This window comes from Lutra lutra, chromosome 3 (assembly GCF_902655055.1).
Source record: "Lutra lutra chromosome 3, mLutLut1.2, whole genome shotgun sequence".
Classification (NCBI taxonomy): Eukaryota; Metazoa; Chordata; class Mammalia; order Carnivora; family Mustelidae; genus Lutra; species Lutra lutra.
The window spans coordinates 113,517,947-113,543,834 of NC_062280.1; the positions used below are offsets into that span (position 1 = coordinate 113,517,947).

General features: G+C 56.2%; 1 protein-coding gene across 1 annotated transcript in view; it reads right to left on the reverse strand.

Annotated features, from left to right (window-relative positions):
• Nucleotides 1–25,499, reverse strand: part of HS6ST1 (heparan sulfate 6-O-sulfotransferase 1) — a 44,557-nt gene extending 19,058 nt beyond the window's left edge. Inside the window, exon 1 of the mRNA XM_047722758.1 lies at nucleotides 24,666–25,499. Within this exon, the coding sequence (XP_047578714.1) occupies nucleotides 24,666–25,192 (527 nt within the window). The 5' untranslated portion in view covers nucleotides 25,193–25,499. The remainder of the gene's footprint in view (nucleotides 1–24,665) is intronic.
• Nucleotides 25,500–25,888: the final 389 nt, after the last annotated feature.

Consider the following 25,888-nt stretch of genomic DNA (forward strand, 5'->3'; position numbering starts at 1 on the left):
GTGAGGCCCTGCCAGGCTGTGCAGCCCATGTGTGGGCTGGACCTGCTCCTGCCATTCACCAGGCAATAGCAGCTTCTGGGACTCTGTGCCAAGATATATCCTGCAGCTAAGCCCGAGCATGGACGGTCCATGCAGCACGATACAGCTTGGTGGACACGGTTCCTGCCAGGCTACAAAGAGCTCAGGGCTTAACTCGAGCTCAGGGGCACACAGCTTGATACCCAAGCCCAGCAACTCCATGGCAACCGGGACACGCAGCTCTTCTGGGGACTCTGCAGTGACATGGGAGCATACATGTGCAAGATGAGCAAAAGCACCACATCAGAGCTCGTGCTACAACTCGATGCCATTCTGGGAAACACTAAACTGGGCACAGATGAAAACTGGGACAGAAATGTAACATGGGCCAAAAGCAAAGGCGGCTGGTCCCAGGGCCTGGTGGCCTGGGCTACTTTTTCTTCTCCTTTTCATTTTTCTCATGTTTTTGCTATTTTACATAACCAGGCATGTATTATGAAACAAACAAGACAGCAAGATTAAAAGCCTTTATATACTTGATACCATCTGCTTTTTCTCATAGGAGATGCAGAGTCAGAGGCGGGGGAAGCTGGGGGCCTCCCCAGCAGCTACGAGAATGTCTCCAAGGCCATGAGGCTACCAGCTGTCTGCTTTTCAGGGGGTCAGGAGGGCCAGAACTGGGCTGAGGACCACTGGGATTCCCTCTAGGCTCAACTTGCTGATCCCACAACTGGCATCTGGTCCCATAGAGCCTCTGAATGGACAGGAGGGGGCAGATACTCCCTCTTCCATGTGCACCCATCACCTGCACAAGCACAGTGTGCTGGGGAATGATGGCTTTGTGTGTTCTCGGAACGCTATCTTTACCCAGACACAGACATTCTGAGCCTAAATGGCAACTCTAGACAGAGTCATCCGATACCCAAATTAACTGCAGTGTCCCACTTTCTTCCCCCCTGTGGTCCCTGTGACCCAGCTCTGCTCTCCCAGGGAGGGTGACTACCTCCGGCTCATGTGCTGGGAGAGTGGTCGTCTCAGCAGTGACCCTTAATCCTGGGGGCTTGGGACACCAACCTGTCTAGAACCAAGGAGCCCTCCATCAAATGCTTCTATGGAGGTGGAAGAAAAGAGGGTGATGCTTATGTGAGGAGTGGGACCTAGCAGGCACTCACTAGCTTTGCTCCTATAAGTTCTAGGTAGGTACCACAATAGATCCCCTCTGTGGATGGGCAAACTGAGGCTCAGGAGTGCTTCCTCTGCCAAAGTCTCCTAGCTACCAGGGGCATCCACACCACTGAGCAATCCCAGACACAGGGTCTCTGAGATGAGCTGGACAAGGCACAGGGTACCGAGTCTGTGGTCTTTCAACCTGCCAAAGGCTCTGCCACTTAGCGGCTGTGTGGCCAATAGGTAACCCAATCCAGGGCCCCTGGATCCAGCCATGAGGGAAGGAGAGAAAGGACTCCAGAGCATGAAGAGCCACAATGGACTCACCTGTTCTCGCCAACCGTGAGTGGGGGCACCGGGAGAACATGCAAGAGACTGAGAGAAAAACCATCCGTCAAATATAAAAAAGCATAAGTAACCCTATTTCACCTTAAAAAAAATCAAAACAGTAGTTAAAAATCCTCCTACGAGTAGTCAAGTACTGAGAAATGTCTGTGGCTTACTTTGAAATTGTTCTGCCAAAAAGAAAAAAAAGAGCAGACACACATGTAAGTACACCTACACGTGTACGTGTAAGTAAGTATATACACAGATACATGCCGGTACGTGGAGCAAGAGCTCATATGCACGGGTGAGCCTGCCCAAATGCCAAAGCAGTGACAATCAGTGTGTCTGGTGTTAAGGTTGAAAGCTTCACTACTTTGTAGGTTCATTTTTCAAAATAAAAAGGTGGTGGTGGGGGGAAGTCCTACAAAGAAAATGCCAGGCTACTTCTACCAAATTTTAAACAACAGATTATCCAACCTTATGCAAACACTTCTAGACACTGGGAAAGAAGGGTGCCCACCTCGCCAACCTGTTCTACGAGGCCAACATTACCTCGGCACCAAAATCAGACAAACACAAGAGAAGACAGGAAAATTACAGCCCTTTTTATTCACATTGCACGTGTAAAAAAAACCCACACAAAAATCTTACCAAATCCTATACAGCAAAACAAATGGAAGATACCTCACTATGGCCAAGTCACATTACCCAAGGTATTCAAGGATAGGTTACTGTGAGAAAATTCATAAATGAGACTTATCATACCAATAGATCACAGACTGTGGTGGATGTATAAGACGTTTGATAAAATGAAACACCTATTCCTGATAAAACTCTCAGTAAAGCAGCAAGAGAATGAGAATTCTCTTAAGCTGATAGAGCTTACAAAGTAAGCTAGAAGCAACACAGTCCTCAGGGAAGAGTCAGATGCATTTCCTCTAAGAAGAGAATGGGGTAAAAACGCCCATGCCCCATTCTATACGGGGTGTCTCACCTCACACGATAAAATGGCAAGATGGAGCCTGTTGTCCATCTCATCTTTGTTAAACATCCACATGTGGGCACCGGGCTGGGGGCTCCACCCTCAGAATCCCAGCTGTGGGACAGACCTACTTCCGCTATTCAGTGCCCTCGTCCCGAGACCCAGAGTGCCTAACAGGAAAAGGTCTGGCTTGTTCTCAGAGATCTGCAGGGTCCGGAGGTTTGGGGAGGCCACACCAAACCAGAGGTTTGGGGAGGAGTGACAAGAGGCAGTGGCCTTATCAGCTGGCATCCTCCCCGCTCCCAGCCTCCTGAGGGCCAGGTGTCTGACAGGAAGGGCCCCAGGTACCAGGGGAGCTAAGCAGGTGCATCAGCCAGAGCACCTGCTTCTGAGTGAGCTTAGCAGGCTGGCCTTGGCCCCAAGGGGGAACCCCTGGCTGCATGACTTGGGGGTCTCCAGGGGCCGATGCCTTGCCTGGAGCAAAGCAGATCAGGAGGGTCCACATGTAGGCAGGATGGGACCAGGGCCTCTCCAAGCCTCAGTTTCCCTGTTTCACGGCACCAGGCTTTGCTGCCTTACATCAGCTGGAGCCTTCTCCATCTGTGGGAGGTGTGGGTATGCTCAGGTGGCAAGCAGGACCCCAAGAAAGGCCTCTGGACAGATCTGCAGGAAGATCATCCCTGGAAGGACACGTGCTAACAGCTCTGCCCCAGGGCCCTGAGCACAAATGGCCTGGGCCCTGCTCACACTTCTATCTCTGTTAGCCAGTGGCCCATAGCCTCATCTCCTTGAACATGGTTCTTGGTCCTCCCTTTCCTCTGTCCAACTCTCTCACCGCTCAGGGTCCTCCAAATGCACATTCCTTCTGCTGCCCACCCGGTGAACCCCTGCCAAGCTCCTTGATCCCAGGGCAGCTTTGGGGGAGAGGGTCCAGAAGATAACCCCTGCACTCCTGGGTGGGGGTGGGGGAGCCAGACCTTGTCTGGGGTAGAGGGAGCCAGGTGGGGAGGAAGCTGGGGAGAGGAGAGGAGAGCAGGGGCAGAGCCATATAAGCCTCAGTGCCAGACCCCCTACCCCTGCACTAGCACAGGAACCAGCTTGGGTAAACGGGGTGAGACAAGGGACCTGAGAGGGATTATTTCCAGAGGCCCTGACTATTCCCCCACCCCCCTTTAAAAATTATTTGAGAGAGAGAAAGAGAGACAGAAGGAGAGGAGGACCGTGTACTCATGAGAGCTGGCTGTGGGGGCAGGGCAGAAGAAGAGGAAGAGAATCTCAAGCAGACTCCCTGCTAAAGCATGGAGCCTGATGTGGGGCTCAGTCTCATAACCCTGAGATCATGATCTGAGTCAAAATCAAGAGTCAGACACTTAGCCCACTGAGCCACTCAGGCACCCCACCTGCCAATCCTTTCTTGGAGTCCAAGCCCAGTAGGACACTGGCTAGGGCAAGGTCCTGGCCTGGCATTTGAGGAAACCTGGCAGCCCATGCGGCAGGGACACCCATACCTTGTGCAGACAAAGAAAGAGCCCATACCAGCCTGAACACAGAAACGAGCCAGGCCTCAAGTCTTGAACTGGAGGGGAAGTGTGTTCTGTGCCCAGGAGCTCAGAGACCTTGCTTCCCATGAGAAGCAGGCAGAAAGTGCCCATGAGCTGGGGCATGGTAATGGGGGTGACAGGGAAGGATGACGGAGGGTCCAGGGTTAGGGAAATGCCTGCAGGAAAGGACCGTGGCAGCACAGCAGGGCCAGAGTTCTGGCTGTGGGCACTGAGCCTGTGCCACCTTGCAGGGAATGGGCCCAACATGTGGGTGGAGACACTGAAGCAAAAGGAGCAGCTTCTGAAGAAGATTCAGGGCCCTCCAAGGGCTGAAGGCAAGGGCATGCGGTTCAAGGAAGAGGACCCGTGACTCAGTGGGCACATGGTGGAGGGCAGGCTCAGAGGGCAGGTGGGGTGCTGTCAGCTGACGGGCTCCAGCTGGAAAAGATAGCTTGACTCACGCAGGAGGGTGTGTGCAATGTGTGCAAAGGAGATTCTGAAACAGGCCATCTCCCAGTGGGGTTCACAAAAAATCCCTGGTCACTGGTGCTCCTCCTCCCTGGTAATGACAGGTCCCCAGCACCCACACGATACCCACACTGCCTCCCTGTTGCTGGCAGCACACAAACTATGGGGACCTCCCACCCAGGCTCAAAGACGGAGTGTGCCAGCGTGTGGGAGCTGGCGATGGAGGGCCACAGCCTGGACCTAGTGAGCAGGACACTGTAGGGCCCTGACCATGGAAAGTCACATAACCCAGGACGCCCACAGACAAGACCAAGAGGCTGCAGCACAAAGTCGCCATGCACTGGAGGGAGGGCCCACTATCTCCTCCCCCCAGCCACATACTCCCATCAAGGTTCCCACCTGGACACGTGTGTCTCCCTCAGCTTCCAAGTGGGCAAAGCCCATGGCTGGGAGCTCAGGGTGGGTCCAGGGAGAGCCACCCCTCCAGCTGCTGAGCCTCGTGCAGCTGAATGCAGGCCCTCTTACCACTTCTGAGGGGCTCTAGGGGTCCCAGGAGTTACCTGAAGACACACACCCCTTTCATGACCAAGGTCCCAGCCTGTACCATGGGTGCCCACTCAGCCCCATATCACCCCCTTGGGAGCAAGGGCTAATACATCAAGGGGGACCACACAGCTGTAGCCAATGGTTTCCCTCTGCCTGCCAGGCCTCCAGGGGAGGGGAGCTCCTTAGGGCTCTGAGTCCAGACTGACATCCCTCCTCAGGTATCTTCCTCCTGTCTGGCCCTGAGTTCCCCACACCCACCTGCCTGGCCCCATGCCTGACCCTCCCAACTCCGTTCCCACTCCTGCTGCAGATGAACTCCCAAGGCCATGCTGGGTGCTGGCTCAGGCCCAGGTGTGGGGTCCTTTGTGTGGCTCCAAGTCCCTCCACCTGTGCAAGGCCAGTGGTGTCAGTCTTCACAGGTCCTGGCGGAGCTGCTCTCCTCTCCTTCCAGTGTCCCCCTGCACACCCGGCTTCTTGTGAAATAGCACTGTTTGTCCCAGCCTTGTTTCACTGAACCTCCTTCTCCCCTTTTCTCTCCCTTCAGACACTCCTGCCCTGGCCCACCTCTCAGCCATGGGCATATCAAACAATATGGCCTGGCCTATCTCCCACTGTTTCTAGGGCCACGTGGGGCCTGGACAGAGCAAGACTCAGAGAAAAGCCGGGGCTTTTGAGTCTTGGACTGAAACTGACAAGACAGCATGCATTTGCTCCATAAAACCAAGACCAAAAGCAGGCAGTGGTGGCTGCTTTGGTGGCCATCACCCACCTATCAGTCATTCTCCTTGCACAGAGCTGGGGAGATCAGCAGGGCAGCTTCCGTACTTCCCAGAAGCCACAGCTCTGACCCCCACTAGAGGAGGGGGCCTCTCTCTGCTAAAGGAGCAGCAGCAGCAGCAGCAGCAAACCATGGGCCCCAAGGGACCTAGGGATGGATCCTCTGCTTGCTGAGGGCACTGCTTTAGGGTGTGTGGGCCTGGGCAGGCACGGCACCCAGGCAACCCAGGAGAGGAAGGCCTAGTGAGATGGGGTATGAGTCAGTCCACGCTGCACAGCAGCATGAAGACCCCACTGTACGCCCTCCTGGGGCTCTGTAGTGAAGTCCACAAGAGGGATGGCCTCACCAGGCCCAGGCGGGACTCAGCAGTGGGAACACATACCCCTACATACTTCTAAAACTTCTCAAAGTGGGGGCATAAACACAAAGCTCGAATAGTGTCTAGAAGGCTAGCCACAGGATGGTAGCCTCCACCCTTCCTGCCAGCTGAGAAGTCTCCCCTCTGTCATCCAGGGCCTCATTTGCTGAGCGGCACCCCCAGAGGCAAAGAGGTACTGTCCCTGAGCTGACACCAACCTCTGTGGGAATCAGGAAACAGAGCAACATAAAGGCTGCAGGCTGGCAAGTGGCGCCAGCTGGGCCATAACTATCCTGCCTGTCCTCAGAAGCCCCCGCACCCAGGAGGGAAGCACCAAGTCCAAGACCCGGGACCCTCCAGAGCCATAAATGACCTTGTGCAGGGCTCCCTAAAAAATCTGGGGTTTCTGAGGCCGTGAAAACTTGGCATGCACCCCCAGCCTCCTGTGGGCTGGCCTGCATAGGGTCTACAGGGACAGAAAGGCAGAGAGGACCTCGGCGGTGCCTGGCACCCAGAGCCCACATGTGTGCAGCCTTAGGCCATGGGTGAAAGAAGGAGTCTCATACACCTCAGTATAGACATGGCTGTTTCAGGGCTGCCCATGGGCACTGAGAATTAATAATCAATCCTCTGAGGTGGGAGGCTACCTGGAGGCGAGGGCTCCATGAGGAGGGGTCTGTGGCCATGCTGAGCCAGGGAGAAGCTGAACTGGCCATGTTGGACCTCTCAGGTGGCGGTGGCAGTGGGGTGGGGCTGGGCCCAGTGTGGGGTCCACACAGAGACCACTGCAGGGACAAGCCAACTGGGACAGCCCCCGTTCCTCAGCTCTGCCGTGTGGCCAGTGGGTTCAGGCTCCACACCTCCCAAGGGTGGGGACCTACCCAGTCCTCTCTGCACCTGCCCAGACCCTAAGAGCTGTCCTCCGCCTCTGCCTTCCCCAACTTCGGGGCCCAGAGTCTGACCCTGGCTTTGTCTGACTCCTTCTCCAAGACTCCAAGTCAGGGCTCTCTGAGGTAGTAACTCCCACCCCAGCATTATCCACACTGTGCTCTGGACTGTCCTACTCACTCTGGTGGAGGAAGTAGACCTCTGAAGCATTCCTGGTGGGAATATAAATAGTACAGTGGGTCCTCAAGAAAGGAAACATCAAATTACCATATAACCCAGCAACTCCACTTTCAGCTATACACCCAAAAGAAGTGCAAGTGGAGACCTGAACAGAAATGCGCACCTGTGTTCACAGCAGCAGGATCCACAATAGTGATAGGCTGAGTCTGTCTGCAAATGCGTGAATAAGTACAATGTGACATAGCATACAGTCACACGGTGCTCAGCTGGAGGAAGGAAGCGCTGACACGGGCTTCAGCATGCATAAATCCTAACGACGTGATGCTAAGTGAAGTAAGCTAGCCATAAAAAGGCGAATACTGCAGAATCCGCTTATGTGAGGTCTATAGAGTCATCAAATTCACAGACACAGAGAGTAGATGGTGGTTGCCAGGGGCTGAAGGAGGGGACACTAGGAAGTTAGTGTCTCATGGGCAGTTTCAGCTGGGAAGATGGAAAAGTTCTGGAGATGGATGGTGGTGACAGTTGTACAACAATGTGAATGGACTTAAAATCACTGAACTGTGTACTTTAAAAAAAAATGGTTAGAATGGTAAATCTTATGTTATGCATATATGAACACAATTAAAAAAAAAAGGCTCTCTTGTGATGGGGGCTCTGCAGCCAGCCCCGGGCCAGGCAAGTCCTCAAGAAAAAAACCACGGCAGGCTCCTCAGGAGAGAAGTCATTTCTCTGGGTACAGTCTCCCCAAGGGACCCTCAGTGACTGGGCGACAAAGAGAGTCCACTCAGTGAAACCTGCCCCAGCGGGAGTATGTCTGGGAAGGGGGGGTACTTCCTTGGCTCTCCTGGGGAATTGCAGGACCAAAGAGAAGACCCAGAGCACCAGGTGTGGCCTTGGATGGGGCAGAAATGCATGCAGACCCAGCCCAGGACCCAGGGGTGATCTGAGAATCCTGTTTCTGTTCTTTAACTGGACACAGCAGGGGTTCAGCAAGTATCCATCCCTCACTTTGGGGGCAAGGGAGCACATAGCCCCCTCTCCAGCCCCCATACCACACCTCTTATCACATGTGATGCTGGTGACCCGAACTCCACTGGTTGAGGGGGCCTCACACCCCTAAAAACCCTGAGGTGGTGCTCTGCTCCCCTGTCCTATGAATGAATGACAGGAGTGAGCAGGCTCCGGGAGGCTCTGGCTTGGCCCTTGGCTGCAGGACCATCCGCAGGAACCAGCCCTCTGTGCCAGCTCTCAACAAACTTTAAGAAGTCACTACCAACCACAAAAACTGTGAATTCAATCTTATCCCAAACTTGTCATCTTAAGGTAAACAGAATGAATAGCCCTCTTACCCAGGACCCTTCCTCTGGGTTCCAGACACTCCAGCAGGCTGCACTGTCCATACCTGCCCCATTTGACAGATAAGGAAAACAGATGCACAGACAGGTCACTCTTGCCTGAGGTCTCACACTGGTGAGGAGCACAGTCGGGCTTAAGAAGTGTTCTGTCTCTGAAGATCAAGACCTAATCTGTGCGAGGTCCTCAGCAAAAGGTAAGGACACATAAATGACTCATGGTGGCCCAGCCTGTTTTGAGGGACTCCAGCTGTTGGTGGGACAGAGGCCAGCAGGGTGGGGGCTGTGGTGGAAAGCAGCTCATGGCCCCTCACCGGCTCCTAATCCTGCAAACAGTGTCCATCTGCCAGGCAGAGATAAAAGGTCTACAACAGCAAAAACACCAGCCCTCAGCAGGCAGAAGGCTGCCCCACATCTTGGGGCTGGGACCACTGGTCCCTTCTATCCATCCAATGAACATCAGGTTTCTCTTTTAAGGCCCAGGCTGAGACAGCGGGAGATGTCAGGCCCTGGTCTGGGTGAGCTAAGTCCCGCTCTACCAACCTCATTCGGCTCTCTCCTTCTGCACCTTATGCAAAATGGGGGACTTTTCCAGGGACCCCCAACAGATTTCAACCCCAAATTTCTGCACAGAGTCACAGACACTCAAGGCATGCACCAAGGGTGGGGCTGGTGTATGCAAGATTGCACAGTAAGTCTCCTGGGTTGGGAAGCTGGGACCCTGGTCCCCAACCCACCTTGGCAGTCCCCTAAGTTCCTTAGCTCCCTGGGCTGACACTGGGGTTGATAAAGTGGAGACTGTTGCCCAGGACAAAGACCACCACCCTGCTGGAACCTGGTAGGGATGGGACACACTGGCGTAGATGGTAGGCCCACTCACCCTCTCCACACTGGCCTCACTACAGGGCCTTGCCCATGACCGCATGCCATGTGCAGGAGGTATAGTGTCCTGGAGATGCCGACTCTCCTGACCCTGCACCTCTGGTCTACCTGATGTGCGGTGGTGCATATGGGTCTACTGGTTTGGGGGGGGGAGCGGGGGTGTCTACCTGGGGGGCTGTATGTGGGGGTATTGGGCATGTGCCTTGAGGACTGGTGGTGTGGGGGGTTTCTGGGGCTTCTGGTCCAGCAGCTGAGCAGCAACTGTGGCTGGAGGTCTACAGTCCCTGCCCCAGGCCTGTCCCTAGTCACCCCTGTCCTCTTCTTCCAATGGGGGAAGGAAGAGGCAGCTGGGCCTCCAGACACAACTATCTGTCCAATTACCTGTTTGTATTTATCTCTTCAAGCGAGCCTGCAAAACACCTGAGAGGGGAGGGGGAGGAGGAGGAAAGGCTGATGCAGATGCACAGGGTAGGCTCCATGACTGGAGCCTGGCTTCCTACCTAGCAGTCATCCATGTCCTCAGCCCCACAGTCACATATGTGCTCCCAGTCCCCCTCAGTGCCAGGGGCCCCCACGGTCACTCCAGGAGGCCACCCCAGGGACGAGCCCCAGGCAGCCAAGGCAGCACCAGCTTCAGCCCACCAATGCAGCAGTCTCTTACTCCATCCCAGCCTGGGGTCCTTGCCCGTGGACACAACCACTCAGGTTGTCTCAGGTGTGGTGAGGGAGGGGTGATGGCAGCCACAGAGAGCACACACGGTACACTGCCCATCACACCTGCTTAAGAAACAAGGATGGCTGTCACGGTCATTAGCTGGAACCCCTTCTCCTGGGAGGGCAGTAAGGAGGAAGGGATCCCCAAGGTCCAGCTGTCTGAGGAGTGTGGTCTTTGACCCTCGACAGAACCTCCTGCACAGCCCAGCCCTCCCACCTCTCTGCTGGGGCAAGGGACCTGAGGGGCAGCCTGCCTTGGTCCAGTCTGCCCCTCCACCCCTCTGCAATGGCAGCAAACCTTCCTTGAAAAGACACTTCCTTATAGTCCTGGCCTGCTCTGAGGGGGCGTGACAAGGGATGGACCAGCTGCGCAGTGGAAAAATTGCTTGGCTCTTAAAGGGGGCTAGCGGGAAGGAATTTCAAATGGGAGGAAACATCCCAAAGTGCCCACCACTTGTAAGGAAAAAGGGAATTCTTGTTCCAGAATATTTCTGAGTCACTGCTGGCTCCATAGCTCGAGCTACTGCCAGGAGTGTGTGAGTGTGGGTGTGCAGCTGTGTGTGGCTGTGTGAGTGTGGTGCCTTTCGCGGCCTGTGGTCAGCCTCCCTCCCTCCTGGGGAGGTGGCCATTGTCCCCCAGGCCCACACGAATGTAGCCCCAGCCTGAGACTACTGCTCTGTGAGGTAGAGGATGGCCCATGCAGTACCGGCCACAAAAAAAGGTCTTCAAACTGGAGAAGGGGCCAGGCCATGTGGCTGGCCCAAGAAAGGCCAAGGCCCCTGCTGTGGTAGCGCTTGCCTGTCACCTCTTCTCCTGGGTGACGTGCATGGCAGGAATGAGGTGGGAGGGGGCTGGGAGCCCAGGGGAGATGCTGTGCTCATCAGACCAGCGGCTGCCACTTGTGTGTATAATCTGAGCAGAGGAGAGAGATGAATAAGCTTCTCCTGACCTCAGGGACACATGGGCAGGTATGAGGCCTGATGGCCTGCCTGCTGGAGCCTGGCCCTCCTGGGACCCTCTGGTACTTATGGAACTTGGGGCTCAGCTGGCCTGAGGGCAAGGAAGGGCCGAGGGCTAGGCTCTCCTTGGTGCCCACTGGGTCCTCTCTGTGGCTAAAGTTAAGCCCCAATCAGAAAACATTCTTGCCAGGGCCACAAAGCCAAACGTGTCCCTGAGGAACACCTGGTGGCACCTGGCAACCTGTTGGGTGCTGGGAACACGGAAGGCTGCCGGCCCTCCTGACCCCTCACCGCATGCTTGCACCCAGGTCCTGTGCTGTCAGCTAGTGCTGCTGCCTCAGATGGACTCATGGGGGCACAGCAATGGCAGAATGCCCAGTCCCGGGCTCATGACTCCCTGATCAGGTCCCCAGCTTGACTGTGTACTCCAGAAAAAACACTGATGATAAATATTTAAAACATGGCTTCCATGTCTACCACAAAATTTTCCATAGCCTTGAGCTTCCTCTTTGCCGCTTGCGAGATGAACCAGGCTATGGATGACCTCTGACCCCCCCCCCCCCCGCATCGGAGGCTGGGTGTGTTCCTGTGACTGTCTACCCTCAGTAAGTGGCTGCACCTTATGGAGAGGACCTGAGCCCATCCTGGACCATCTCTCCCTCTCTGAGGACTGGCTCTACAATGACAACTGCCAAGCAGCTGCAGCCATGGGTGTGGCTAGGTCCCAGATGGGCCTCTAGGACACCCGAGTTCAAGTCCCGAGTCTGCTACCTAAGCCATGTGACCTTCGGCAAGTTCCCTGGACTCTCTGAGCCTCTGCTTCCGCCTCTGTAATGGGAGAATAGTGGAGCCACCTACCAGTGACCTGGAAAGTGCCTGCCCCTCCACCCACTGGTTCCTGCAGACCAGTGCCAAGTCCCCAGCGGGTGAGTGGGGGTCCAGTGTGCATCCAAATTAAGCCAGAGCAAGATGTCAAAGGACCGTAACTTGGAGAAAACCCATATCTGGCCTGGCAGATGGACAGCAGGAACGTCACCCAAGGGAATCAAGGCCCTCATGTTGCCCCTGTTAACTGGAGGGAGCAGACAGTGCAAGCCATGGGGTGTGTCTACTGCCATGACCCCTGGGACCTCCTGCATCTGGGCTGTCTGTCAGACACAGCTGGGCAGCCCTGGCGGGGAAAGATGGGGACCACAATTTGATGTTGGTACCCCTTTCAAGACTGCACAGATGAGGGCTCAGGAAAAACCTGCTGAAGAAATTAAAACAACTCACAAGGCTCCAAACACAAAGCCCAGGCTGGCTAAGGCTGGGATTTCCTGTTACCTCAGCAGGCAACAGCTGCTGGCCCACAAGGGTCAGGCTCCTACGCCAGCTGGCTGTGTGGCCTGACCAGGGCTCAGAGCTGAGGCAGCCTGGGGGAGGCCATACATGTCTGCAGGCCACCACCCCTAGCCTCTCTGGTAACCCACTGATGTTCCCAGGGAGGGTTTCCTCTGGAAATGACCCAGAATAGCTCACATGGCAAATGGACAGGGCACTGTTCTGCAGGAGACCGGCTGGGCTGCAGTGCCATTCCTAACCTGGCCATCCCATTTGTGGCATACTGAAAGGGCCGTGAAATCAACCCTGTCTGCAGCCATAGGACCAGACTTCCATGCCTAGCATTACCACAGGCTCCTCTGGCCTGGCGGGCAGATGGACACAGTACCAGAGATGGCAGGGCCCAGGCCAGGGAGCATGCACAGAATGGGGGTGGTGAAAGGGTTGACAGGATCCTGCTCAACCTTGCCCCGCCAAGCAAGGCCCATCTCCCCAGCCAGGTGGGGTTCTTTGTCTGTGGGGAGTCCCTGCCAAATGCAGAACCACTCTGCAGTTCAGACTGGGCCTCACGGACAGCGCCTGTCCTCCAGACAGACATGGCGGCATGTGAGGGAACCCAAGGCACTGGCTGCTGGCTTCTGCTTCTCGGGTCTTCTATGCATCTGACAGGCAAATTGAGGACTCCATGAGGTCAAATAGGGCCCATAAGCCAGAAGAACGTATCAGGGCACCAGGGCCTCTAAATAAAGCTCTCATATTCTGGGAGCCTGCTGGCCTGGTGTGCATTCTGTGCCTCTGGGTGAAGCCCTGCCTGATGCCCGCTGGGTTCCCCTTCCACTCAACTGCTCAAGCACAGGGGTCTGCTCCTGCTCTGAACAACTCTACATCAATCTCACCATCCTCCTTTTATCCACTTGGCTAAAACCTGACTACCTTTACTTGATAAAAACGGTGTTTTCTGCTGGGCACAACTTCCCCTTACATGACTGGGCTTCCTGACAGTTTGCATCAAATGGGTTAAAGGAGGACTTGGGAGGCCCTGAACTTCCAGGGTTCAGATGGTGGGCTGACAAGCAGCCTTCTGTCTGGACTTGTGTGAGTAGAGCAAGCTGCCCAGAACTGCTTGCCCGCCTGCCTTCTGGCCATGAGGGAACAGAGGAGAGGTGAAAGGGGCCTGTGCCTGGAGCTGTGGTCACTCCTCCTTAGGACGAGGGGCCCTGGAGGGCTGCAGGGAGCTGGGCAGGAGGTGCACGCTCAGCAGTGGCTCACCTACTACTCCCTGGCTTTGTGTCTGCCTGGGCAAGGCCTCTCTTTATAGGGGACATTAGAAACCTCCAAATTCCCCTGGGAGGCCATCTGCTCTGCCCTTCCTCTGTTCCACCTGCCTTTGATCCCCATGGTACCATCTTGGGCTCCAGGGAAAGCCCATCATTGACACAGCCCTGTTACCCTTCACCATGGCAGGCAGTGTGCTGGCTTGAACCCTGTGCCCAGGAGATTCCTGGCTCCCCCTTTGCATGTGGGGACCCTGGGGAGGGGGCAACAGGAAGCCCTGGAGCCAGAGGTCTGTGTGCAAATCCCATCTCTGCCAAGTTGACAAATTATTCAGGCTCTCTGAGCCATGGTTTCCTCAACTGTGAAGTGGGGCCCCTGAGAATGAGGCATAAGCAAGCACAGCCTGTCAATGAGTGAGTGTGGCAGATCAGTACAGTCACTCTTTGCTCCTGGCCTGCGCCCTTCAGGTGAGGACACCTGCTTGTCCTGCTCCCCAGCCAGCACAGCACACATACATCGTAAGCAGGGTGCACATGGCACAGCAACTCCACTTCACACAAGCCCATCTCCGTTACCTGCAGTCCGGCCGGAGGACCTCTATCTGTGGCTGCAAAGTTTCCCCCATAGGGAATGGGAACGAGGATTTCAGAGAGAATGCCACCCAGCCTGACTATTCCAAGACGACACCCCCATCCTGCCTCTTGCTGCTGCGATGCAGACACCAAACTTGATGTCTGCTGGTCCTCTTTTCCCAAGGACACCAATGCTCCAGAAAAGAAAATATTTACACGTGAGGCTCTCAAGCTCCTAACTCAGAGGGAGATGCTTACCCACTGCCCATGTTCGTTCATGAGCCCTGTGGGCGGCAGGAGCTAATTCTCAGATGGACAATGATGCATGGGCCACTCCTCCCAGGCCAGCTGGGGATGTGGTCTAGAAGCAAATGCTTCACGTATGAGGCTGGGGCCATGTGGGGCTTAGGGTGGTTGGGGTACATTCTAAGGCCTGGGGATGACTAGAGGAGGGTGTAGGAACCTCGTCCACAGAGGACGACCGTGCAGGGACTGCCCTTAGCAGACAGGGACAGGCACCAGAGTGGAGGCCAAGGCAATGGTGTCTGGCTCCTGAGCTAGGCCTCGCTCTGGGGAAGCCCTGCCTTGGTTTTCACTGGATGGGAAGGAGGCTCTTGTGACTTCAGAGCAGTGGTTCCAGGCTCTGGTTTCGACTGTAGGAATCTTTCCCCAATCCAATCTCACAGGGACCCCAACAACCAGGATCTATGGGTATGAGACGAGAGGCAGGAGGACCCCGTACTTGTTCGGCTTTCTGGGTTCGGCTTACGCAGTGGCTGCCCTGGGTGCTGCTGAGGGCTTCCAAGGAAGGCCCTCAGAGTATCCCTACTGTAGGAAGGATGGCTGGTTAGTCAGCCATCTGTCCATCTTCTCAGTCTTCCAGGCCTCTGGCTGAGCTCCAATGATAGGGGGTCCCACAGGGGTTCCAAGGTCAGCAGGTACACACCCCTCCATCCTCTGCACGTGTACTCGGTGCCATGGGCTGGAGGGCAGAGGCCTGGCTGGCTTGCCTGGCCCACACCAGCACAGGAATCAGTAAACCAAATGCTCACAGTGACTTGCAGTATGGAAGGACAGTGGGGAGCACAGAACCCATAGAACTTCGTACTAGGAGACCCCTCAGGACAGAAAACAGCCCAGAGACACAAACAGGTAAGTGGCAGCAACCTTGTAATAGGATGCTTGTCTCAACCGCCACAGGGACAGGCGCTAAGACCATGGCGGTCCATCTCACAGCTGCTGGCCTGGCAAAGATGACAATGTCTTTTGTCAGGCCACATGGTGGGGGCACATCAGGCACAGAGTGGGGGACAGACCTCAGGCATGGCGTCCTGGACCACCTGCCCTCCAGCCCACTCCCAGGGACATGCGAGGAGGGGTGGCCAGGCCTGGCTACTGCCACCTCGTTTGTGAAACACTCCTCCTGTCTGCTCTTGGAACAAAGTACGGGAAAAAAAGAGATGCGTCTAGACAAACTTGATGTTAAATCCAGCAGTCGATGAATTAAATATGCATGTCATGGACCAACATGGATAAATCTCAACAACAAGGCTGAGTGAAGAAAGCAAGTTGCACAAGGTCAAGTACAGTCTGATGCAGGTTCTGAAAGGTGCATAAACAGTGCTAGGTGCTGTTTAAGGGATACACGTCTGCAGGAAAAATATACAAAAGGGTGCTGACAACCACAAAACACAGACAGTGGTGAGGGGGGCCAAAGGGGCAGAGGGGAGCCACAGTAGGCTGCCTTGGAGCCCCTGTTTTAAACCCTCAGCCTGCAGTGAGGACAGAGGGACTGGCACCCCAGGTCACGGCCACCACCAAGTAAAGACATGAGCCTGCCACAGCATACCCATCAGTGCCCGTTGGAAGGAGAGCACAGCCTGAGGGCTTGCTTGATATCCAGGGAGGAAGCACAGCAAAGCCCTTGATGGGACCCTTGGTGGGTCCCCAGTGCCACAACCCGGGGTGAACAGGAAACCCCCATGGCTGAAGCACAGCATGTCTCGCATCTCAGGTTGTCATGTTGGAAAGCCAGTGATGCTTGGTGGATGTCCCACATGATGGGACCCTAGCTAGCTATCTAGACTTCGAGTGCTGTAAGGAAGCCTCCTGCTGGCCCTCAAGCTGACCACCACAGGTTCCAAATGCCACCTGGACCTGAAGGTCCCTTCCCTGTCCTCTGAGAGAGGGGATGCACTGTAGCCTCTTGTAAAACAGTCTCCAGCACCAGGCACATGCCAACTACTCCCCTGAGACAGGCACTGTCACTATGCCCATTTTACAGATGGGAAAACTGAGGTCACAGAGCTCGAGAGTGGTAGAACCAGGATTTGACCCAGTTGGTCTGGCTGCAAGCCCGGGGCCCCCATCCTTGCTCTGCTGTCCACCCTGCCCACCTGCTCTTCCTGCTCTCCCACTGGCTTTGAGCTGTTTCCTCCTGCTGGCTTCTTTGCTGCCAGGCTGCCCATGGATGGCCTTTGTCCTTCCAAGCTGTGGTGGGCAGTGAGAAGCTTATGGAGCTGGCTACCTGCTGGGGTCTGGTTTGTCCGACTCCTCCTGCTACGCCCAGGCAGGCAAGGACAACAAGGCTCAGAGAGTTCCAGACATACCTGGGTCCCAGGCTGGTGCGACTCAAGGGCTCAGATGTTCAGGTGTCCACCCTGGTGCATCGCAGCAGTCTCCAGAGACCCAGGGTCCCCTGCTCCTGCCTGGCCACTGACCCCCTTCAACTCCACAGCTTTATAAATAATTAACTGCAGGATTTTAATCTCTCTAGTTACTGTCTTTCTAGACAATTATTGATTTGCTGTGACCCCTCCTCTACCCCGCATTTGGGCCTTTTAAATGTTCCTCGTGTAAACACACGGAGGCAGCTGTGCTGCTCACATGCGGCCCTCGGAGCTGGGCCAGATGCACAGCTGTTGGGGGCTGCCTCTCACTGAAGCCCCCGCCCCGCCACCACAGGAAGCCTCATGCTGGGCTGTGGCAAGCCACTGACAGCCGCCTTCGCTCCAGGGCCTGGGCCCCACTCCTGGCCGACTTGGATCGCAGAATTCTAGAGGGTTAGAGAGGGGCTCCTTTAAGACCCAAACATAATCTGGGGCTGGAAGGACTAGGCAGTCAAGGAGGTGAAGGACAATAAGTCACTGGTTCCTCTGGAGAACCAAATGACAAACTCCATATCCCCATTTTTGAGATGGGGAAATAGGCTGCCTAGGGGGCTCCCCTCTCCTCCTCTGGTTCCTTGTGGAGGCCCCGAGTTGCTGCCTGGACCCTGTGGAAGGAACCCAAAGTGAGTCCCACCTGTCTCCGTCCTCACTGGGGCCTCAGAGCCCCGTCTACAAAGAGAGGACTATGAGCTTCTGTGGAACTTGGGATGTCAGTCCCCACAGACAGCCCTGGTGAAAAGAGGCCCCAGGATGGTTGGCTAAGTGAATGAAGGACCAGCAGCTGCGGTGGGGGTGGGGCCTGAGAGTGGTCCATGTGCTCTGGAGGAAGCCTCCAGAGAGGTGGAAGCAGATAGCACTGCAGGGAAGGGCTGCTGGCTGGCCTGAGGGGCTGTGCTGCCCAAGCAGAGCTCCTAGCACCCAGAGCTGGCCAGAGCCTGGTCAGGGGCTGCGGGTGGCTGTGGGAGAGAAGGGCTGCCCCAGCTGGTTTCTGCTCCCCCATCAAGGAAAACAGGCCCCAGGCCCAGGGTGGGGCAGCACGTGTGTGGTCTTCAGTGGCTGGACAGCCTATGCCCACCATCCTCCCAGCCGATCCTGATGTCCTCTAACAGGTGGTGTTCATGGCGGGCAGCCTGGGATCAACATGCTAACTATCCGGTGTGTGGCTATGTATACGCCACACTTCCAGAATAACCAGCCCTGCAAGCTAGGGACTTGGGACACAGCCACTCAGGAGCCTCACAGGGGAAACAGAAATTGGACTACAGGTCCCACAGCCCGAAAGTGATGGGCCTACATTCAGGGGCGGCCTGGACACCAGCACCTGGGCCTCTGTCTGAATCTTTGTAGCTGGGATAGCATCTCACCCCAGGGGCCCTGGTAACCCGAACAGAGAGCAAAAACTTAACAGGAAGAAAAAGAGCCAGTGGAGTTCTGGAAGAGGCAAGAACAAGAGTCTGGAGAGACAGAAACCTGCCTGCAAACACATCTCCTCATCTGTGAGTGCTGGCAAGTAAGGCCAACGTATAGGCCTCAAGGAAAAGGAGAGCAGGGTTGCCAATAAGAAGGGTCCACGTGGTTATAAATAATTGCTGAGAAGTACTCAGAAACCATCTTCTCAGGAGAGAGCCTGAGCATCCCCCCATTTCTCAAACCCTCCACAGCTGAATTGTGTGCTGGCGGGAATCACACAACCCCTCCACCAGGGCCAGGTGGCGGGCTGGTGGCTGCAGGCCCTCAGGACCCCTGGCGACAAGCAGATCACATGGGAGGGCAGCGGGGGGCACTGGCCAGGCTGTGAGGGAGGCCCCTGTGCACTCCCACAGACGGCTGCCAGCAGCACCGCCGTGCTACCCTGCCAGAGCCAAGGGGATGGTACCTGATTCTTGTCTCACTGCTACTTGGGCGAAGGCCACCAGATGTTTTCCAGTAAAGCGACGACACAGGTCTGCGTGTGAAATTGCCCGTGTCTGCCCAGGGTCTTGGAAGCTGCATGTGCTGAACCTGGCTGGTCTGTCTGAACAGTTGGCTATTGTTCTCACCCACAGACAGTCTTCCTGGCTGGGGATGGGGGGCTGGTGCAGCAGAGGGCTGGTGGGGCGAACAGGCTTCGGGACAGACATCTCAATGTCAGCTCCTGACTCTCCAGGCTGAGGGACTCTGCAAGTTACCCACATTTTCGGGGCCTAGACTTCCTTAGGTGGGAAATTGGGACAATCGTCATATGCCTGCATTGTTGAGGCCAAATGAGATGACCCATCCCAAGTACCCACTGAGTGTTTGGGGAACAAGAGCCAGCCTCCTTTCTGCACCCTGGCCTCCCCAAATTTGGGCCCCCATAGCCCAGCACCCCTCTCCTTCAGCCCCAAATGGCAGAGCTGCACCTGGCTCTGCACAGAGCCAAAAAGCAGATGAGCAGGTATGTGGGGTGACTGGGCATGGCTCCTTCCAAATCCCCTGAGGTTTAGACCACCTCTAAGGGTCCATGCACCAAGCAGGACTTCTGGATAAAAACCACAGAGAGACACATTTTGCTGATTTAAGAAAGTAAACTCTTTTCAAACCCACAACACTGTTCAATACCAAATGGGCACCCAAATACCACATGTGGCAACATGGTAAGGTGCAGACTTTCCCAAAAGCAACTTCACACTCAACACTGACAGTATTTGAACCTTCAGACCTTTCAACTGAGAAATCCCTCTCCTATGAGCTTACAAAGGAAATCAGAGCTATGGAAAACATTTACACACAAGGACACTCACTCCAGCATTACTTACAGGAGCCAGAAATGGGAAATCTGCACGTTCAACAACACAGCAGAACTAACAAAGCACCCAGAGGTGGGTAGTCTGCAGCTACTAAAATATTAAGTTTTTAATAAGAAAAAACAACATTTATGGGGAATTTACATTATGGTTTCAATTATAATAAAAAAAAAGTATGTGTGAGGAACACAGTTTTCTTTTCTCTTTTATGTTTTCCTCCCAATTATCACATAATTATTACAACAACAACAACAACAAAAGAATGAGATGTGAAAGAAAAAGACTCAGAGTCCCTTAAGGATGACAAAGCCAGGCCTCCGCTGACCGCCTGCCACTCCCCAAGTACAGCAGCTGAATCTCTCACACTGCCAACTGAGAAAGAAAAAGACGAGGGGCCTCACAGACCCCAGGGGTAGGACCTGGGCCCCCTGGGAAAGGCTCTCTGACCTGCAGACAGTCTGCAGATCAGAGCTAGCCCACTATAGCACAGTGGTCCAGCCCACTCTGCATGGCTCCAGGTTTTATAAGTGAGGGGCCTAGAAGGACAGGAAGCCCTGGTCTTGCAAGTCCTCAGTGCTTTAAAGAAAACACGAGTTACACAGATAACCTCACAAGCCAGAGCACCATTTAACATAATCGTCAGTAAGCTATTTGAAAGTTTGCCTTCTCATGCATTTGCCTAAAAAAAAGATGTGTTTTGTTTTGACTATGAATGAAAATCTAATTCTGAACACCTTGACCTCACATTCCCCTCATCTCCATGCAAAGCTTCCCTGGATGGTTCGGGCCATGGTGACACCCAACCAGGTCCCTTAAGTGGCTGGGCCCCATTCATGGGTTCCAATCATGTGCTCTAGGTAACATCTGCCCCAGTGTAGGCAAATGCAGGCCTTGTCCCATGATCACGTATGAGAGAGTAACTGTGAAGGCAAGTTGGAAATTGTTGAGTGCCACAGAAAGGACTGTTACAAAAATGCCCGAATCTTAAGTCTGCCCAACCTGGCTGAGCCCACTGAGGGGCCCCTGAGGCCCTCTGGGACCAGCACTGCACTCAAGGCTGACTCTAAATCTCATTGACTAAAGGACTCATGGAGGGGCACAGCTCCTGGAGAGGGTGTGGGGCCAGGAAGAGAACATTTTAGTTGGTGCCAACACGTGGGCAGTACCCACTCAGCATCTGGCCAGTGCCAGATGCTGTGGGCATGCCAGGATGGCCAAGGGCATCTAAGGCAACAGGATGCTGCCAGGGAAGTCTTCCTGGAGGAAGGGGAAGCAGAGGCTGAAGGGTGGAGAGAAGCCAGCAGAGGAGTGGGAGGAGAGGACAGCATGCTGGGGCAGAAGGTAGCAAAGGCTGAGCTGAGAGCACTGGCAGATTTCTGGAACACAGAGGAACTCAGCCTCGTGGAGGGTATATGACCAGAAATGAGGCTGGGCACTGAGAGGGCACAAGCCATCGATTCTAGGGCTCCCACACAGCAGTATCACAGATGCTGGGAACCCACCAAGGGCTCCTGGGGGGCCCTGCTGTCGAGAGGGTCTGGCTAAGCCCAACACCCCATGGAAGTGGCCCGGAAGCAATACTGGGGACCCAAATGCTCCTGGTGGCTCCAGATGAAGCCTACACAATTTCAGGAATTTCCAGGGCCACCCAGGCTAGACCTCAACCATGTCTCCTCTTCCGTCCCCTTTAGGCAGATGAGGAGAAGGAGAGACATTCTGGCTGTCAGGAGAACCATTCTGACTCTACCAAATGAGACAGAGCATGGGGTGCAGACACTAACTGAAGTGGTCCTTGACAACAGCTGGCCAGCCACTTGCCAGCTGCCTCTGGGCAGCCTCACTACTGCAAAGTCAGTCCTTCTTGGAGGCCTTTCAAGTACACTGGCTGATGTGAGCAGGTGTGGCAGCCCCCTCAGTGGACACAGGCCATAAAACAGGGACCTACTGATGCGTTGCTCATACACCTTTTTCTCTCTTTCAACTTAGGAAGTACTAAACACTGCTAGAAGTTGCAAACTGTATTCCAGGAAGGTACATCTCCCCACCTTGAAGTTCATCACCACAACACCTGCCGAGCTAGAACCCCCAAGGGTGATGCTGTGTGATGGGGAGGTTCTGAAGCCATGGAAAGCCCCACTCCATTGAGTCACAAGGCCTGCCTCTCCTAGGCCCCCCAGTACCACAGACACTAGCACCAGGAGTTGGGAAGAGGCTTGATGCAGTTTCTAGAAGCACTCCTCATGGCAGGGGAGCATTCGTTCATGCCCTGCGACATGCCTGGCCCTGAGGACCAGGGAGGAAGGAAAGGTCTTCACCCTAAGCCCAGATCCCCAGGGACCTGTCAGAGTGGCTCTCAGAACCAGGCCCATCCTCTCCTCAGTTACCCAGTCAAGTGGTCACTCCAGCACTCACAGGGCCATGAGGGAGAACTAGCCATAGTCTTCTGGGAGGAGGATGAGGGTGACATCTGGGGCTCCTGAAACCAGGCATCCCATGGAATCTCGGCACTGACAATACTTGTCCAGAGTGGTGCGGGGTCCCTGGGGCAGGTGGGAGAACTGTATCCCTATCTTCAAAAGCACCCTGGTCCAGGCCCAGACTACAGGAACACTCAGCAGGTGAACCTTAGTCAGATGGGCTTATAAACACACAAAGCCTAGATGACCCTGCCTGTCAGCAAAGCTCTTCAAAAAAGCAATCTACCTAGCCTCTGGAACAGAAATGAAGGGAGTGGGGGAGAACAGCACAGATGAAGCTCTGTCACCTGCCTCATGGCACAGGAGAGGGCCTTTTGAGGACCCTGGAAACCCTGCCTCCACCTGGCCTGCATGCTGCTGAGCTCAGCAACGTCCAGGCGGAGGGGCTGGCAGCCCACCATAGAAAGAGGCATCCGGCTGACTAGGCAGGCATTTTCTATTCTTGCTACACACGCCCACCCTGAGGAGCGGGTGCTGGGCCTCCGTCGTGCGACGGAGGGGCCCTGTCTGCTGCACTTGGTCTCCCAACTCTTCTCTGAAAGGGTGGCTGGGCGCTTGCTCTGGTGGACAAACTCCAGAAAAGGAAGGTCAGGGGCCCTTCATTCTGGTGACACAAAGGGAAAAAGCCTCAGGAGATAGACCGCAGAAAGAGTGTCCTGCTCTTGGCAGCCCCCTGAACAAGTTCTGCACACTGTTCCCTCTGGGATTCTCCCAGGCTAATTCCTTCTGGCAGACAGTATGGTACTTACTCCCATCCCCACTCCTGCAGGCAGGGAGGTGCCCCCCTGGGCCTATTTGGGTTGGTTAGTGCCCAGTTCTGGGGGACTACAGTCTTGGTGGGCCAGCAGCTGCAAATCCCAGACCCTGGCTCAGTACAGCATAGAGTGGCTGACCACGGGGGCAAAGGGGTGGGAGGTGGGCACTACATCAGGAAAATGCACTCATGCAGAGTAGACCAAATGCTAAACAGGAAGCAAGACTTTAAAGGCTTTGGGATGGTAGATCTGTTACCAGTGGAGAATTAAGAGACCTGTAACACCACCTCACAGGCTCGAAGCTGCCATGTGGGGGCAGGGGGTGGGGCAGCCAAGAGAAAGTAAGATGTCCTCTGACCCTAGCTCCAGCGCCCTAATTTCCTGGCAGTATGGGAAGACCACAGGAGGACTGAAGAACTGAGCAGGACAGCAATGCCGTGGACCACGCTTAACTGTGGACTGGCCAGATCCTCAACCTTTATCCCCCAAACACACCAGAGACCCTGCCCCGTCTTGACCCAGAAGAGTGCCAACAAACACACCTACTCGATTTACAGAACCTCCCCCACCCCCAGCCTGTCTGTAAGTGCAGTCCTAAGACAAATAGAGAAGATAAACAAAAGACAGGCAAGAAGACCTCATTCCTGGCCCTTCCCAGCCCAGATATCATGGGGAGAAGGCCCCAAAGCACCAATATGAATAGGAATAAAGAGTCCAAATTTTAAGCTCTGGAAACCCAGCCTGCCCTCTGGTTGTGGTTAGGAAGGTTTGTGGTTACAAAGTGCTTCCCAGGAGAGCTGCCCCCCCACAGGTCAGCCTGGAACTCCAACCTCCACAGAAATGGGGGGCAGCCAAGGAAAGTGATTGAATGGCTACCTCTGACCAACTCAGCTCCCCCAATCTAGCAGTCGGTCTGCTTTTGCTCCTCATTCAGAGAGAGCTTGCAACCGGTTCTGGCCCAACTGGTGAGGGCAGGCAGCACTGCCTCCTCCCTGCCCCCAGCCCCAAGTCATACTCAGGCCTTTGTTCTACCTGCACACGCCGGCAGGCAGAGCCCACCCCTTTCCCTGTCAGCTCTTCTCCTGCCCTCTCCAGGCAGGATGGCGGGGGGTGGGGGGTGGGGGGGGTGTTTGCTCACAGGTGCAGGGGGAGAGGCACTTCACTTCGCTCACTTCCGCTCCGGGTGCGTAAGCCGCCAAGGTAAGCGAACATTCCAGGTGGACTACACACGCAAAAGAACCCACTTTCCCGCCAGACGACACCAGGCCAGCCGGACCCACAGCTGGGGCGGGCCAGTTTTTACACTGGCCCATGGGACAAGGCAAGTGACAGCCCCAGGATAATGGGCTGTGACCCGAGGGAAGCTCAGGCACTGCACAACCTGGGGGGCGAGGGTGGTGGAGGAGAGAAGTTGAAAGGCGAGGAGGTGGAAAGGGTGAAAATAAAGGGCAGGGTGAAAACGGGCCGCAGCAGATGAACTGAAAGCTCCGGGCGCCCAGCAGGTCGGGAGGGGGTCCAGAGAGGCTGCGGCGAGTGGGGGCCCCAAGAGAAAAGGAGACGAGGGCAGGGAGAGCAAGGAAGGTAGAGCGGGCCCAGGGCAGCCCAGCGGGGGCACGGTTCCGGGGCAGCCGCCGCCAGCTGGGACCCCGTCGCTCCCGGCGCTCACCTGGGCGTGCGCAACGCGGCGGGGTCGCGACGGTCCAGCACGCCCGGCACGCAGTTGGTGAGCTCCGTCCAGTCGGCGTGCAGCCCGCAGCTCCAACCCGTAGAGAAGCGGGAGAAGAGCCAGGTCTCGCGGCGGTTGGGTCGGTAGCAGGTGCACTTCTTCTGGCCGGGCCGGCAGTCGCAGGGCACCTCGAGGCGCACGTTCTGCACGAGGTGGCGGCCGAAGGTGGTGCCACCGGTCTTCTGGATGTGCAGGAAGACAATCACATCGTCGCCCTTCATGTCGAACCGCAGCGAGCGCTCTAGCTCGCGCACCGGGAAGTAGTACTTCTTTTCGTAGTGCGGATCGGGTGTGGGGAAGAGGTCCAGGTCGTCAGGCGGCGCGCGGCCGCCGGGCGCGCCCAGGCTCAACCCCGGGCCCGCGTACTGGTACAGGATGAGCATGAAGCACGCTGAACCCGCCACCACCAGCACGAACTTGCTGGCGCGCTCAACCATGGTCCTGCCGCCGGCGCGCCGCCGCCGCATGTGTCACCATCGCCGGCGGCGCGGGGCGCGGGGCCTGGGAGGGCGGGGGCGCGGGCGCAGCTGCCTTCGCCGCCGCCGCCGCCCGCGCTCCGGCCCGGCCCGGTTACTCGGCGCCCAGGCCGCCCGCAACGGCACGGGCCCCGGCCCTGCGCGGCGCCATGGCTGCTCTTCGCCCGGCCCCGGCTTCGGCTCCCTGGGCCCGACCCTGGGCTCGGTTCCGGCTCCGCTCAGGCCCCGGCCCCGGCCCCAGCCCGCGCCCCCTGCGGCCCGGTGCCCGCCACTCTGCTCCGCGCAGCGCCGAGAACGCTCTGCGCCGCCCCGCGCGCCGCCGCGTCTCCGCAGTCCTCCGCCGCCCCGCCCCGGCCCGCCCCCGGCCCGCCCCCGCGGCGCCTCTTGCCGTTGTCGCCCGCGCCGATCCTCGGCTCCGCCTCCTGGAGCTCGCGGGGCTTCAGGCTGGTGCTGGGCACTGGGATCCGGGTCTGTGGCCGTGGCCGGAACGCTCCGAGGAGGGCAGCCGCCGACTGGGAACCGTTTCCTGCCCGAGAGTCTCGGGGAGCGACTAGGGAACTAGGGAACAAGGGTGCGGGCGGCCCTTCTGGGCTAGAGCGGGGCGCACAGCAACCGGCACCCCTGGCACCTGGGTCCTCCTTCCCCCGGAAGTCCCGGCTGCGGGTGGAATACCCCTTTCCGCGCTTC